Source organism: Triturus cristatus, chromosome 12 (genome assembly GCF_964204655.1).
Source record: "Triturus cristatus chromosome 12, aTriCri1.1, whole genome shotgun sequence".
NCBI classification, from domain to species: Eukaryota; Metazoa; Chordata; class Amphibia; order Caudata; family Salamandridae; genus Triturus; species Triturus cristatus.
Genome location: NC_140595.1, coordinates 665711050 through 665726488, shown reverse-complemented (window position 1 = coordinate 665726488; position 15439 = coordinate 665711050). Strand labels below are relative to the sequence as shown.

General features: G+C 44.0%; 1 protein-coding gene across 4 annotated transcripts in view; it reads left to right on the top strand.

Moving 5' to 3' along the window:
* The window catches only part of LOC146780067 (DNA topoisomerase I, mitochondrial-like), a 1246550-nt gene that overhangs the window by 366286 nt on the left and 864825 nt on the right, over positions 1 to 15439 (top strand). For all 4 annotated transcript variants that reach the window (XR_014972079.1, XM_085637972.1, XM_085637970.1 and 1 more), the window contains exons 9-10: positions 2004 to 2178; positions 2266 to 2315. Coding sequence is in view for 3 of the 4 variants with exons in the window: in XM_085637972.1 (XP_085494098.1) it covers positions 2004 to 2178; positions 2266 to 2315 (225 nt within the window). In the remaining variant the exon portion in view is untranslated. The remainder of the gene's footprint in view (positions 1 to 2003; positions 2179 to 2265; positions 2316 to 15439) is intronic.

The window sequence follows — 15439 nt, the reverse complement described above, 5'->3', positions numbered from 1 at the left end:
CATCTGTACTGTTGTCACTTGATTACTGTATATGTCCACGAATGCTTTACACACTGCCTCTGAGATAAGCCTGTCTGCTCGTGCCAAGCTTCCAAGGGGATGAGCAGGGGTTACTTTAGGAGTGTACCCCTTTACCCTGACTAGAGGCGAGGGTCCCTATTTGTCACAAGTGCATACCTGTGCCAACTAGAGACCCCCAAGTCTAACACCTTCTCTCTTAATCGCCTCAACATGTTTAACTCGAACCACCAATGGTAAATAGAGCACCAACATTTCATTTGTATATACTCTGTGTGGGTGACTTTCTGTAGTGAATGTGAGCGACCCGGCTTTCATGAAGGTGTTTTACTGATACGTCATACCCTAGGTTTAGCAAACATGTACCTGTTTCGTAATGTCACCTGAAAACTATTTTCTCCTGTAGCTTGGTAAACCCGTTCAAAGAATCTAACCATTGTAGCGGTCACTTGTACTCATCAGAAGATTCACCTAAGAGGTGGGGATGGAGACTAACACCACCTCTAGATCATAGCACTATATGGTGAACTGGTGAGATAAACCAGTATTGCTTACTCCAGTAAAGCATCTGGGATCTTCCCCTAGTCTCCTAGTAGCATAGCTGACAGCATTGACTGAACTTCCTGCACGTTTGGCCTCTCTCAGTAGTCTCAGGAGTGGGGTCACAAATGCATGCTGACTCATCAGGGTTACCCTGTGTCTGGAAGCTTGTTAGTATTACTCTAGGAAACGAAGGTTAAACTATTTGGAGGGGGTGGTTTAGTCTTTATGTGGGCAGTGGCAGAGGTCCAGTCCCACAAAGAGAAATGAATGTGATTTTTGTAAGGTCATCTGGTTAGTGTGAGTAATGCCCGGCTCATGCAGTAAGGTCTTCTTTCGATGGAAAAGGTCTGTTGTAGATGAGCAGCACCACCAAAACAAAGTTGCAGTTCAATAACAAACAGTTTAAGATGCATTCACTCAAGTAGAGAAAAGTGCGATGAGTAAAATGTTGCATACGGTAAGAAAATTGAATGTATACATGAGAAAAAGTTCCTAAAGAAAACGTTTTTATAAAACCTGCATCCTTCGTGGCTGAATCATGATGGAGTACAGTCAGTAATTGTGGTTAACCATATAAAAAAAAACACACACACACACACACTGAAAGGCACAGAAGGGCCTTCCTAGTCAGATGGGGCGAGACCAGTGTCATGGAAGAGCTGCAAAGTTGACCTAATTTGTGGAGCTTGGAATTCCTAAGCAGTGATGTATGGAAGATGTGGCAAAGCAGGTCTTCTGGAGACTGTCAGAGCTTTGTGGTTGTGCAGTGTCCATGATGCTTGCATTCATAACCGGGGAGCGGAATATCATACCAAAATGTAGGCAAATCTCTCCCTAAGGTATCTCCCTTCTAGCTAAGGATCAAAGCAAATCTCCGCCCCTCGATTCTCATCTGCTCTCATTCTGTGCTGTCAAGGGCTTTACTTCTCTTAGCAAGGGCCTCCGACCTGACTGTAAGTTTTGTGGATTGCCTTGAAAGGAGATTCCACCCGAGAGGCTGGAACCCCGTCTTTCTCCCTGCAGCCCACTGTTTTAGCAAAAACTTTCAGCACTTTAGCCCCACGAGAGCTGAAGTGTGAATGGGAATGCGAGACCCAGAGGTGTTCGGTTACAAAAACGAAAGTGGCTTTTGCGAACACTATTGCTAAGCTTTAGGCAGGCAGTGTAATAGCATATAGAACATAGGCATTCAAATCCATTGTTTTCATTGATTTTTGGCCTACGTACTTAACTCCTTGATGCAAATGAGGGGTTTCCTAGTGGGGGAGGGGGCGCAAAGCAAGTGTGCTTATAACATCTGCAAACTAAGCACGTAAGTCGGTAACCTTGCTTTGTCTGGCACAGTTGAGACGTTCTTTAGTTTTTGCGTGGTGACAATTTTGGGTGATCGTGTTTTATAAACCTACATTTTACCTTTAATCTTCCCACTTTTCCCGTTCTAGCCAAATATTCACCGAGTTATCTCATAAAAAGGAACTTGGCAGTATGAATTCGAAGGAGGACGTGAAACAAAAAAAGGCGGAAATGAAAGTGTCAGAAAGCGGCAAAACGAAAGGACAGGATCGATCAATGACCAATTGCAATGAAGATGTATTTATAGGAAATCCAAAGGAAAAGGTAAAGAAGAAAAAAAACAATGGAATGTAATGCTCATCTCAACAACAGTAATATTTATAGTTGACCTTTCAATGTATTCTGTTTCAGCGAAGAAGCAAAACGAAATCTATGGGATTGAAGCAGGAAGGTGCGGAGTGGTATGTATCGTGGACCACCATCCATATGTTGCCATTTCTCCCCATTGCACCGGCCAACCCATAAACTTCAACAGCATTCTAGTTTTCACCCACAGTGACAGCTGGAGGCAAAACTTGCCTCCAATCGCTAAGTTTACGCTGGTCTAGAGTCCATTTGAATATATAAGACTATAGCATTGCTCAGTTGACGGGGACAGACTTGCTTGAAACTTTTGAATATTCTATATGGAACAGAAAACAAATTTGTATTGGTGTCACAGTATACCTCATCCATACAGTGCCTACACAAACCACTCCAGCTCTATAATCGCATGGTCCATTGTGATAGTGCTATGGCGCATGTTTCTGGGCAGAATAATTTCCTTTGACAAAATGCCTATTGGCTGACACTTCCAAAGGGGTGATATCTTAACATGAAGACTTAACTGATTGCTTTGGACTGTCCTTTGAATTGCGTGTGTGGGATTAATGAACACTAGTGATCTTATGGTCATTGGTAATCATATTAGTGCCTGTTTTTAGTACAAACATTTTCAAAGAGGTACCAGGAGATGAGCACTTCATTGTGGTGCTTATGGAAGAGGAAAGGCTGGAATCCACAGTGGAAGACACAGTTGAAACAAATGGGTAATTGAATCCAGGTATCTAAGCACTTGACATTAGATCATTAGCCTTAGATTTTTGACGTGTCTCAACATAGGGAAACATGGTAACTTTGAGGCGAGTAGATATGTCACCTCATGAACAAATTTATTGCTCAGTCTTCAAAAATTCTGTTCTAGAGTGCCTGGAGTGGCTAAGAAAAAAGGACTCGGAAGAGCAAGTGTAGGTTGGAAATGAGTGAGGCTAGACAGGCATTCTGTTTTATAAGGAAGTGACGTTTGTTGTTTATATTTAGATGTAGGAAACAGTAGGTCACAGCCAGTGTCTTAAATCGTAAAAGGGATTTTATTGGACTTGGCCATTTTTGCAGGGTCATCCCCGAACTTTTTGCCTTCCTCCTATATTTTGTCTGACCTGTTGTTGGCTGTTTTATGACTCTGGGCACTTTACCACTGCTGATCAATGCTAAAGTGCATATGCTCTCCCTATTGTAAATTGATGTATGAAATTGTGATTCCATGATTGGTTGGTTTGGTTTACCTGTCAGACCCTAGTACAGTGCACCAGGAGTGCCCAGGGCTTGTAATCCAAATGCTGCTGGTGGGCTTGCAGCACTGGTTGTGCCACCCACTGAAGCAGCCTGTAAAAGTGTGTCTAAGGCCTGCCATTGCAGAGTCTGCGTGCAGTCTGGTACTGTCATGCTGACTGGGCAAGTGCACCCACTTGCCAGTCCCTAAACCTTCCCTTTTCTTCATATCAGACACCCCTATGGTAGACGCAAGGGCGGGGTGCATTGTAGGATAAGGTAGGACATGCCCTGGTGTGTGTGGCATGTTCTAATAGTGAATTACAGCCATTTTCGTTATTCACTATTGCAAGGCTACCTGTTCTCCGTAGGCCAGAATGGGCAGTTTGGTTATTACATTTTATAATCCTAACTGACTCAGGGAACATGGTAGAAATTCGAATTTAGTATGCCTGAACTCAGAATGATAAAATACATCTTTTAGTGACGTTGGTTTTAACATTCTGTGTTTGAAAATACCACTTTTAGAAAGTAGGTATTTTCTTGTCTAACCATTCAAACCTGCCTCTGCTAGGCTGTGCATTCCTTGTCTGGAGTTTGAATGACAGGGCTGGGGGATTCCAGGAGACAGGGTGAGTCCGCCCAGTGGTGAATAGAGAGATTTCCATGTAGATGGGAGGGAGGAGTTGCACCTGGGACCTGAATAGGGCTGTGCTTTCCCTCCACAATGCTGGCTCCACCTCCTGTGGGGCGTCTGATGTTTCTGCCCTGCACTCTGAAAGGAAAGAAGGACTCGGGTAAACAAAGTGCTCCAGGAATGACCAGAACCGGTTTGAACAAGGCAAAGACCCCTCTGCCTTCAGAGGACAAAGGATTTTTGGGTATAAGTATTGGGACCCTGATCCCAAGAATTTAGATCACTTTGGGAAAACAAGAAGAACCTCTGCTGAGGGAGGAACCAGAAGAAGCTGAGGAGGAAACTATCCCTGAAACTGGGGGATTGGCCTGCAGTGGTTGCCTTACTGCCAAAGAGAGGAGAGAGGAACTTTGTGTGTACTTTTGCTCAACTTGTGAAGGATCTCCAAGGGCTTGGAAAAGAGCTTGCCTCCTGCTGAAGTCTCATGAACAACAGACTTCACCCCCAGCGCCCCAGAGTTCTTTGGATGTTCCTGCTGCTGTTGTTGGGCCTTCTGAGGCGCGACTCAAGAAGAAGCGTGCCGCTGTCAGAGCTGTTGTCGTCACATCGCATAAAGTGTGTCGCCGCTGCAGCATCGCATCGAGCGGAAGCGTCTCGCAAACGTTGGAGAAGAGTGCGGCCTGCCAAGGCCGCTGTCGTCGCATCGCGTAAAGGGTGACGCCGCTGCAGCTGAAGTGTCGAGTCTTCTCCCAACATCGGAGAAGCATGCCGCATCTGGAAGATCTTCACGTCTTTATTTCTTTGCACCAAAAACTTCATCGCATCAACATCGTTGCAACACTTTCGTTGCCCTGTGTCGCATCTAAAAGGTACATTGACTTAAAGTGTCGCATTTAAGAACTTAAGAGAACTAAGCTAAATTCTACTATCTAAAGTAACAGTATTGTGTGTTTTTGTCATTTAATGGTCTTGTGGTAAATCTATATAAAGAATACCTATTTTTTAAATAAAATCTGTGGTGTCCATCTGTAGTGTTGTCACTTGGTTACTGTATGTGTTCACAAATGCTTTACACACTGCCACTGCGATAAGCCTGTCTGCTCGTGCCAAGCTACCAAGGGGGTGAGCAGGGGTTATTTTAGGAGTGTACCCCTTACCCTGACTAGAGGAGAGGTCCCTATTTGTCACAAGTGCATACCTGTGCCAACTAGAGACCCCCAAGTCTAACAGATTTCATAGAAGAAACTGCCTGGGAGGCTGCAAGTTAAACCTTTGTTGTTGGAATAAGTACAGATCTGCAAGGCAAGAGTTCTAATCACAGCAAGACAAACTCCGCCTTCCAGACATCCAAAGTGAACGTGAAGTCAAAAGTGTTGATGTGAAAATCATGTGGTAAAATTTTTGGTCTGTTCTGTTCCATACAATAGGCCCATCCACACATTGTGGAGAATTGTGGTAACAAATTGATGGTAGAACTTTTCCATTTGGCTGGGAGTTCTTCAGTTTTCGGTCACAGAAAACTGAAGAAATTGGGCTATATGCAAGCCACATCACACGGATTCCGGAGTCTACCTACTATTCAGAACTGTTTGAGGTTGGTAAGCTATCTTTGGGGGCTTTCTGACCCTTGGGCTCAAGCAGACCTATGCCATGAAATCTCCACCCAATAAAAAGCCAACCCGGTTGTCTAGTGTGTGGATCCCTGCTTAAACCCCTAGAAAACCCCCATTTGTCTGATATTCTCCAGAATTCCCTTGGACTAGAGCTACTAGTCGCGCGCAGGTGAAATCATGCTCCTGGAACCAAGGAATCACTGGCCATTGGGCCCACCAAGGGAATGCCAAAGTGTCTAGAGCATTGTTTAGTGTACTTTGGGAAACATAGTCCTGACCAAAGATGGAGCTTGGTGCTGCCAAGGATTTTTGATGGTCAGCCCGACTACCACTAGGATTGTTCAATGCTGTGCCTCGAGGGTACTCTGCAAATAGAACTATTGATGGACAGAATGCAGAACAATGTCATACATTCACCCCAGTACAGAGATCTGGGCCGAAATCCATCGTTTTTTTTGCTCACCATGCCATTCCAGTTTGGACCCAGCCATATGCAAATCAGTCCTGACACTGTACCCAATGGGAACAGTCCAGCACGAAATGCCAGGCCAGGTCCTCCCTGGACTGGTAACAAGCATCCTAGGACTGGTTTTGGGGTGTTACCCCTCTTCAGCCAGGATAGCTTGATTCCAGTGGCATGGAGAGCACAGGACTCACGGCTGAGCATACCCGTCCCACTCGGGGTGACAAATGCCAAAAGAACTATTGATGGACAGAATGCTGCAGAACAATGTCATACATTCACTCCAGTACAGAGATCTGGGCCTAAATCCATAATTTTTTTGCTCACCATGCCATTCCAGTTTGGACCCAGCCATATGCAAATCAGTTGACTGGGGGTGAGAGTTTGATTTGCTCAAGCGCTCCGTCCATCATCCCCTTTGGTATTGCTTTGTTCGCCCTAAGTTGGCAGGGTATACCCAGACGTGGGTCCCTTGCTCACTTTGCCACTGGATTCAAGATAGCCTGGCTGATGAGGGTTATGAACCCGGAACCGGTCCCAGGATGCTTGTTTCCGGTCCAGGGAAGACATGGCTTGGCAGTTCGGGCTGGACTGTTCCCATGATGCACAGGGTCAGACTGATTTGCATATGGCCATGTCTGAACTGGGGTGGTGGAGTGAGCTAAAGAATGATGATGGATTAAACCCAGATCAGTTAGCTGGGGGTGAGTGTTTGATTTGCTCAAGCGCTTGGTCCATCATCCCCTTTTGTATCGCTTCGAGGGTACTCTGCAGCACGTTCACCTGGTCATCTCTGTGGTCCTGTTGTCATGATTTTGCATCCGTTTCCTCACCAGCACCATCAAAGCTGTCAAACCATCAGCCTCACGGCTCTTGCTTCAACACCAAGGACAGCCAGGCAACTCTACACTCGGCCCCATGAGCTAGGTAACATTTATTGGACTGTCGTGGGTAGGTCCTAGGATCTGCATCACCTTAAACTTCAGTGGATTCCACTGAACTCGACCTGCAAGTGACTGATTGTCACATGTCTTTTTCTCCATTGAATGTATCATTAAAGTTTTACTGTAGTGCAATGCACTGATTTATTTTTCCTTTTTAAAATCCTTGAACCCGGTTAAACTTATCTGATTTTGTTCATTTTAGTGTCTAAATTTATTAACAATTCTGCTATATTTTTAAAAACTGGTGTCTGGTTTCCTTCGAGTCAGGTCAATTACTTATTGTCCATGTTGGTACTCTGAAATGCTTAAAACATGTTCCTCTAGTAAAGCCTTTCAGGACAATATTTCCCTGATTAGCATTCCAAGAATTGCCTATCCATTTGAGAAAAGCAAAATAATGAATCTTTATTTTAATTTTTTTACAATCTTTTAATTGCACCTATATATAGCCCTGAATGCCTGGAAAAGCATAACCTAGTTTGTTTGGATGCATAAAGATCAGAGCAGTACATGGATTTAAACAACCTCCTCGCAATTATGTTTAACGAAACACTCCTGCACAGAGGTATCAACACCCTGACAGAGTTAAAAAAAAAAAAAAAAAGCATAAACTTAAATACCAAAAGTTCTCATACTGAAGAACCATAGAAGACTATTTCTGTAGATTTTTTTCTTTAAATTGGGCTGTTAATCTCTTTAACAGGGTCAGCCTATAACATTTCTAAATCCATATTTTCGCAGGAGAAGAAAGGTCAGCCTTATTATTGTGCCTGAGCTGTTGGCGGAACAGCATGTTTAAGAAATGACCCAGCTGACTTCAGTGGTTAAAGGGGATATGAAGGTTCATGTAATTACAATTGCAAAGTAGTTAACAATGTAAAGTATATCAGAAGCAGACTTTCTATGGCAGAAGAAGGCGTGATATCAGTGGAGACATAGTTTCCTTAAACTAAGTATAATATGAAGAGTGTTATGGCCTGGGAAGGAAGAAAGAGCCACAGGTGGAAGCGAGACTGCAGCATTTTCCTAGTGTTGCAATATAAGGAAATGTGGGTCGTCTTTAAATTTTTCTGCTGCTCTGATTGCTGCTGTATTCTGCAATTCTACTGACCTTTAAGTCCTTGGTCAGTTAAACAATCGCTGCTGACATCTGATGTCTTTTCGAATCTGAGGAATGTCAACTCGGTCTTTCATCCTTCCAGTGCAGTAACACGAGTACCATTAAATTCAGTTCTGTGTTGAAGAGTATGCCCGGGTGAAATGTCCATTACTCTGGCATAATTAACGTTTTTGCGTTACTCTTGTGGCCTAAAATGCATGAAATCATGCAATGTCAACTTGTTAATTATGTGCCATTTCTAGTACAAAATGTAGACTGAACCTATGGGGACATCTTTAATAACTCACAAGCACCTGTTGCTCGCTGTGCTTTTTTAAAAAAAACGAATTGCATCCACATTCTGCGAAAAAATGCAGCACCCAATGGCAGTGTTGCATTTCACGCAATCGCACCTAATTTTGGGTAATTCTTCAGAATTTTTTTGTAGTTAAGCAAAAAGCAAGTTACCTGAATTTCTCGTACCCCATTAAATAGATAACGTAGAAAAGGTGGAAGCGTGGAAGTGTTTTGAGTTTTCCTAATCTCCACTGTTTACCAAAATGTCTATCAAGCATATGTCTACTACAGCGTTGACAGCCGCTCCTACAAAGTGGTTTCATAGTCAGTTGAAACTCTGCATTCCCTGGTTTGTACCAGTCCCCGACCCCGTATACAATAATCAAAGCAACCCTCGCTCTTGATAAATGTTTCCGGCAGTGTTTGGTGGTAATTGTATTTATACACTGGTTACTATCCCTGATGAGGGGTTGGTGCCGCAGGGGCGGCTTCTCCGCTATGGCGGAGGTGCGACGCCCCACTGCTTTTAAACGGTGCACTGCAAAGTAAAGGAAACATAACATCATATTAACTTTTTTGTTATTATTTTTTTAGGTTTCCTGCTACTTTGTGGGCGGGGGAGCTGAAGGGCGGAGTGGCTCTCCTCTCCGAGCAGGGCAGAGGAGTGGTTTGCCCACTCCTAAGTGTGCAATGACTGTTTGGCCAACACTCTCAGGCCGCCCAAACCAGTCATGCACCCTTTCCCCGTTCTCAATGCAGGCTGCACTACAGCTAGCATGGAGAACAAGCCCAGGCCCCCATTCCCTGGTTGAGTTTGAACCAGGACGCTCAAACCCAATCACAACGCTGCATTGCAGCGTTGATTGGTCAGGGGAGACAATGCAGCATTGTTATTGGTTAGGGAAGGCTTTTCTGTGCTTCCTGTGCCTGTCTGACTAGGAAAGCATGAGCAGAGACACGGGACCGGCATGAAAAGGTAAGTTTCTTTTATGATTATTATTTTTTTTTTTACCATTCTACCATGTCTAGTTCATTTCCTGGCGGATTTACACAGGGATCTCTCAGCAGCACTTTAAATCTGGCCGAGGTGTTCGCCAGGGATGTATTCTGGCGCCACTACTTTTTACCCTTTATATTAATAATTTAGATACGATTTTAGACCTGGCTAGTTTGGACATCCTGCGAGTAGGGGAAAGGGGTATCCCTGTTCTCCGATATGCGGATGACGCTGTTATTAGCCCATACAGCCATAGGCCTTCAGAGGCTATTGGATGCCTTAGGGGCCTATATGAAGTCTTTGGACTTAGTAGTGAACATAACTGTTAGACTTGGGGGGAGGGGGGAGGGGGGGGGGGGGGAGGGGGTCTCTAGTTGGCACAGGTATGCACTTGTGACAAATAGGGACCCTCTCCTCTAGTCAGGGTAAAGTGGTACACTCCAAAAAAAAAAAACCTGCTCACCCCCTTGGAAGCTTAGCACAAGCAGACAGGCTTATCTCAGAGGCAGTGTGTAAAGCATTTGTGAACACATACAGTAATCAAGTGACAACACTACAGATAGACACCACACAGGTTTTATATCAAAAATAAGTTTTCCTTATATAGTTTTACCACAAGACCATTAAACGACAAAAATACACAATTCTGTTACTTTAGATGGTAGAATTTTGCTTAGTTCTCTTAAGTTATTAAATGCGACCCTTTAAGTCAATGTACCTTTTAGATGCGACACGCAGGGCAACGAAAGTGTTGCAACGATGTTGATGCGTTGAAAATTTTGGTGCAAAGAAATAAAGACGTGAAGATCTTCCAGATGCGGTACGCTTCTCCGATGTTGCAAGAAGACTCGACTCGATGCTTCAGCTGCAGCGGCGACACCCTTTACGCGATGCGACAGCGGCCTTGGCAGTGACACTCTTCTCCGACGTTTGCGAGATGCTTCCACTCGTTGCGATGTTGCAGCGGCGAAACCCCTTTACGCGATGCGACGACAGCAGCTCCGACGGCGGCATGCTTCTTCCTCGATGCGAGGCGCTTTTCTTGATGCGGTGCAATGCAACAAGAACGATGGCTGCGATGGCGACACGCATCTTCGGAGTTGCGAGACACTGGATAATGCGAGACGCTTCCGCTCAATGCGATGCTGCAGCGGCGACACACTTTACGAGATGCGACGACAACAGCTCCGGCGGCACGCTTCTCCTTCTTGAGTCGCGCATCCAGTTTCTTGCGACACGCAGTCCCTCAGAAGGCCCAACAACAGCAGCAGGCACTTCCAAAGAACTCTGGGGAGCTGGGGGGTGAAGTCTGTTGTTCCTGAGACTTCAGCAGGAAGCAAGCTCTTTTCCAAGCCCTTGGAGATGCTTCACAAGTTGAGCAAAAGTACACACAAAGTTCCTTTCTCCTCTCTTTGGCAGTAAGGCAACCACTGCAGGCCAATTCCCTCCAGGTTCAGGGATAGTTTCCTCTTCAGCTTCTTCTGGTTCCTCCCTCAGCAGAGCTTCTTCTTGTTTTCCCAAAGTGATCTAAATTCTTGGGATCAGGGTCCCAATACTTATACCCCAAAATCCTGTGTCCTCTGAGGGCAGAGTGGCCTTTGCCCAGTCAAGCCACTTCCTGAGCACTCTGTTTACCAGACTTCTCCTTTCCTTTCACATTGTAGGGCAGAAACATCAGCCGCCCCACAGGAGGTGAGCCAGCATTGTGGAAGGCAGGCACAGCCCTATGCAGGTCCCAGGTGCAACTCCTCCCACCCGTCTGGATGCAGATTTCTCTATTCACCACTGGGACACCCCACCCTGTCTCCTGGAATCCCCCAGCCCTGTCATTCAAACTCCAGACAAGGAATACACAGCCTAGCAGAGGCAGGTTTGAATGGTTAGACAAGAAAATGCCTACTTTCTAAAAGTGGCATATTCAAACACCGCATGTTAAAACCAATTTCACTAAAAGATGTATTTTATCATTCTGAGTTCAGGCATACTACATTCGAATTTCTACCATGTTCCCGGAGTCAGTTAGGATTATAAAATGTAATAACCAAACTGCACATTCTGGCCTATGGAGAACAGGTAGCCTTGCAATAGTGAAAAACAGAAATGGCTGTAATTCACTGTTAGAACATGCCACACACACCAGGGCATGTCCTACCTTATCCTTACAATGCACCCTGCCCTTGGGCCTACCATAGGGGTGTCTGACATGAAGAAAAGGGAAGGTTTAGGGATTGGCAAGTGGGTGCACTTGCCCAGTCAGCATGACAGTGCCAGACTGCACGCAGGCTCTGCAATGGCAGGCCTTTAGACACATGTTTACAGGCTGCTTCTGTGGTTGGCACAACCAGTGCTGCAAGCCCACCAGCAGTATTTGGATTACAAGCCCTGGGCACTCCTGGTGCACTGTACTAGGGTCTGACAGGTAAAACAAACCAACCAATTATGGACTCACTAATTCGTACAATAATTTACAATAGGGAGAGCATATGCACTTTAGCACTGATCAGCAGTGGTAAAGTGCCCAGAGTCATAAATCAGCCAACAACAGGTCAGAAAAAATATAGGAGGAAGGCAAAAAGTTCAGGGATGACCCTGCAAAAAGGGCCAAGTCCAACAATAACAAATTCCCATGTTATGTCTGTGAGCCAAAGAAACAAAGTGAAATCCTTTTATTGTAACGGAGCGGAGGTGTCTAGGGTGTCCTCTTTTACTTAATTGGGGGTTTTATTCGACGAGAGAGGTTCCGGAGTCCCTCAACAGAAAATCAAAAGAAGTGCAATTGGAAGATCAACGGCTGCTGTTCTGGGGTTTGCACAGCGTCTGGGGGCTGGGCCCATCGAAGCCATGCTTAATATTTATAGATCTAAATGCTAGTTCTGTATGGCTCTGCCATCTGTGGCTACAAGCACTTGGAAGGGGTCCAGATAGCTGAAAATAAGTTTCTGCGCACCCTTTTGTCGGTCCCTCAATCAACTCCAACGTTTGTTATTGATCAAGAATTGGGGCTCGGCTATGGTCAGACTTGATGAGGTTGGCCTTGATGGTTTGCTGGTTTGCTGGTTTAAGACCTGGCTTAACCCAGACTTAACACTGAATCATCCGATTATTCGGGACTGTTACCCTGGAGAAAGCTAGGAGTATCCTGTGGTTGCATTACGTTAAGCATATGTTGTCAAAATTGGGGCGTCCAGATCTTTTTAATTATTCGGATAGGATAAAAAAAGAGGATGTTAAATGGGTTAAATCTCAACTTTTGAATTTATTGTTGGCTGATTGTGAGGACCGGGTGTTATTGAAACCGTAAGTTAGGGCTCACTTTTTGTTAAAAACCTCCCCTCTGAGTAAGCCCTACCTGAGAATTGTTACCAAGCCCTTTCATCGCTGGCTTTTAACTAAGTTTTGTTTTAATTTAATCCACTTTTCTCTTGGTAGTCTGCAAGGTTGGTGCAGAGCAGAGGAATTGGGTCCATATTCTTGTGACCATTTTTCGTCACAGGACATGTTGCATTTTATGTTTTGTGACTATTACAGTGAGATTCATAGGAGGTTTTTAGTCCCTCTGCTAAGGGCAAAGGGGTTTTTACAGGTTAGACCTGCCCTATTTTATCTTCAACTGCTTAACGATCCATGGGATATTTTTAACATTGCCAGTTTTTTAGTTGCAGCGGCTCGTCTCGGAAAAAGAAGGTACCCTATGTTAAAATCTGTATGAGCTCAGATTCTATAGAAAACCTCTGTTTTACTCCTTTCTGAAATTACCATTAACTGTGTTTTTAAGTTTTTATGCATTTGAAAATTGATCTTGCTATATTAATTCTTCTTTAAGTCGCTCATGTTTTATTGGGTTATATGATTTTATTGTGTATTGTACGTTTTAATCAACCAAATAGTGGTTTGTCTGACTGACAGTCACAATCCTGTAATCCTCATGTCTCTGGATCATCTAATTGGACCATATAGCTTATGTGTATATGCTATTTATTTGTAAGATGCTTCTCATATTTCTGAGCAAGTAAAGTTAATTTGTCAAGAATTAAAGCAGCTTTCCTCGTGACTTCCTTGCACAAGGATAGTAATTCTTTCCTTTTATACTGTTCCAAGTGTTCAAATTCTAAACACCCCATTATTTCTTCCGATTCAATTTTGAGTTGAGATATACGCTTTCCTTTTTTGGTCTCTGATTTGTCTGGTGTCTCCACATTTTCTGCCTTACTATATCTTGCTGCTTCCTCAAAACAAGCTCCTTCTCAGGTGCAACTATTTCTTCAGGGGAGATCGGGGCTGTAAGTACTTGCATCCCTCCATCTATAAAAGGCTAGCGCTGTTAATGGTGGCTTCCAGGCAACTATCTTGGAGTTGTTGGAATTTGGGACAAATGCAGAAGCAGTCACTCCTCCAGTAACTGTTTGAGTCTCAGATCTTGTTTCTATAAGCAGAGGAGCACTGGTTACCACTTGAGTTACAGATGGAGTACTAATAGCAGGTACTGGGGAAATACAGGGCACTATGGCTGTAATAGTCAATGTTGGGGCTGCAACTGGTGGTCGAGTTACTATTGGTGAGGTGATTGGCAATATCTGCAAGAGTCCTTCAAGTTGAGATGCACTCAGCTGTACTCTAGCGGTTGGAACTAGAACAACTACTAGCGCCTGGCTGCTCTGCTCTACTGGAATCATGTGTGGTGGTGGTCTCCATGCTAACATCTGTTCAAAGATTTAATCTCCTGATCAGTATCTGACTCATCGGCTTCCTTCGTACTGGAATCTTTACCCTGTCCCTTCTGAGCAGTCTCTGAAGTAAGGACTGGATATAATCTAGTCCCTTCTAAGATGGCTTTCCTCCATCTACCTTGTTCATCCCATTGGGCATTTGCAGAATTCTTTGCTACACTACTTGTTCTTCTCTGGTATTTTTTCCTTTCCTTTTCCCTGGCCACACTCTCCAATGCATTAAATGCTTCATACGGAAAGGGTCTAGGTGGTGTCTCCATCTCATGCAATTTTCTCTTTAAATTGTCAAGAATTCTGGTGTTAAATGTCCCATTTCTAGGAAAACTCAAAGCGCACTCCTCAGTAATCCTTTTCCATTGGTGGAGCAAAGCACATGTATTTAACTCATGTTTGGTAGCCATAATATATGCAGGCATACCCTCCAGAAGAACCTCTGCATACTGACATAGGAATATCCCCTCCCACCAAACTTTTAAGCTCTTTAAAACCTTTCATGATGACAATTTTAATTCTGAAACTACATGATTTATCAAATATTATGTTATTGTTTCTGTATATGTCGAATTTCTGCTAACCCAATTAAATTCTGGGTATTATTTCTACAGTCTTTTGATAACCAATCAAAATTCATGATACACTTTGTGCTCCAATCCCAGCACGACACTGCTAAGTCACCAACCAATCACAACACAAAAGCACACCAACTGACAAATCCCAGCGCGAAACACTGACACCGAGCCTCACTCCTTGCAGCATTCACACTCGCTTACAATTTTTTGTACCTACACGACTACTTTTTCAGCAACTCTTAAACCACCTTGTTTGATCTTACTAAAATAGTTTTGCATTCACACAAGAATCTCTTAAATATTCACTAGAGAAATCCTGACCAGCATGAAAACACCCAAATCAATGCAATTCCCCCAGTTTGCGCAATTAGGTTCAACAAACACTGATCAATATTAATCAACCACAACAGCTTAATAACTCCATGATACTGGTTCAGGTACCTCACACACCACACCTCAAAAATCTCTGCAAACAAGTTTTCAATTATTTTATCCCGGGATCTTTCGACTACGACAAGCCTGAGTTCTTCGAACACCTATGTTCAACAAATTATCCAACTGTTTCTCCTCACCCACTCTTCTATTAGACATTCATTCAAACCAGAGCAAGTACATAATCACCACCACAACACATTTGCTCTATTAATAT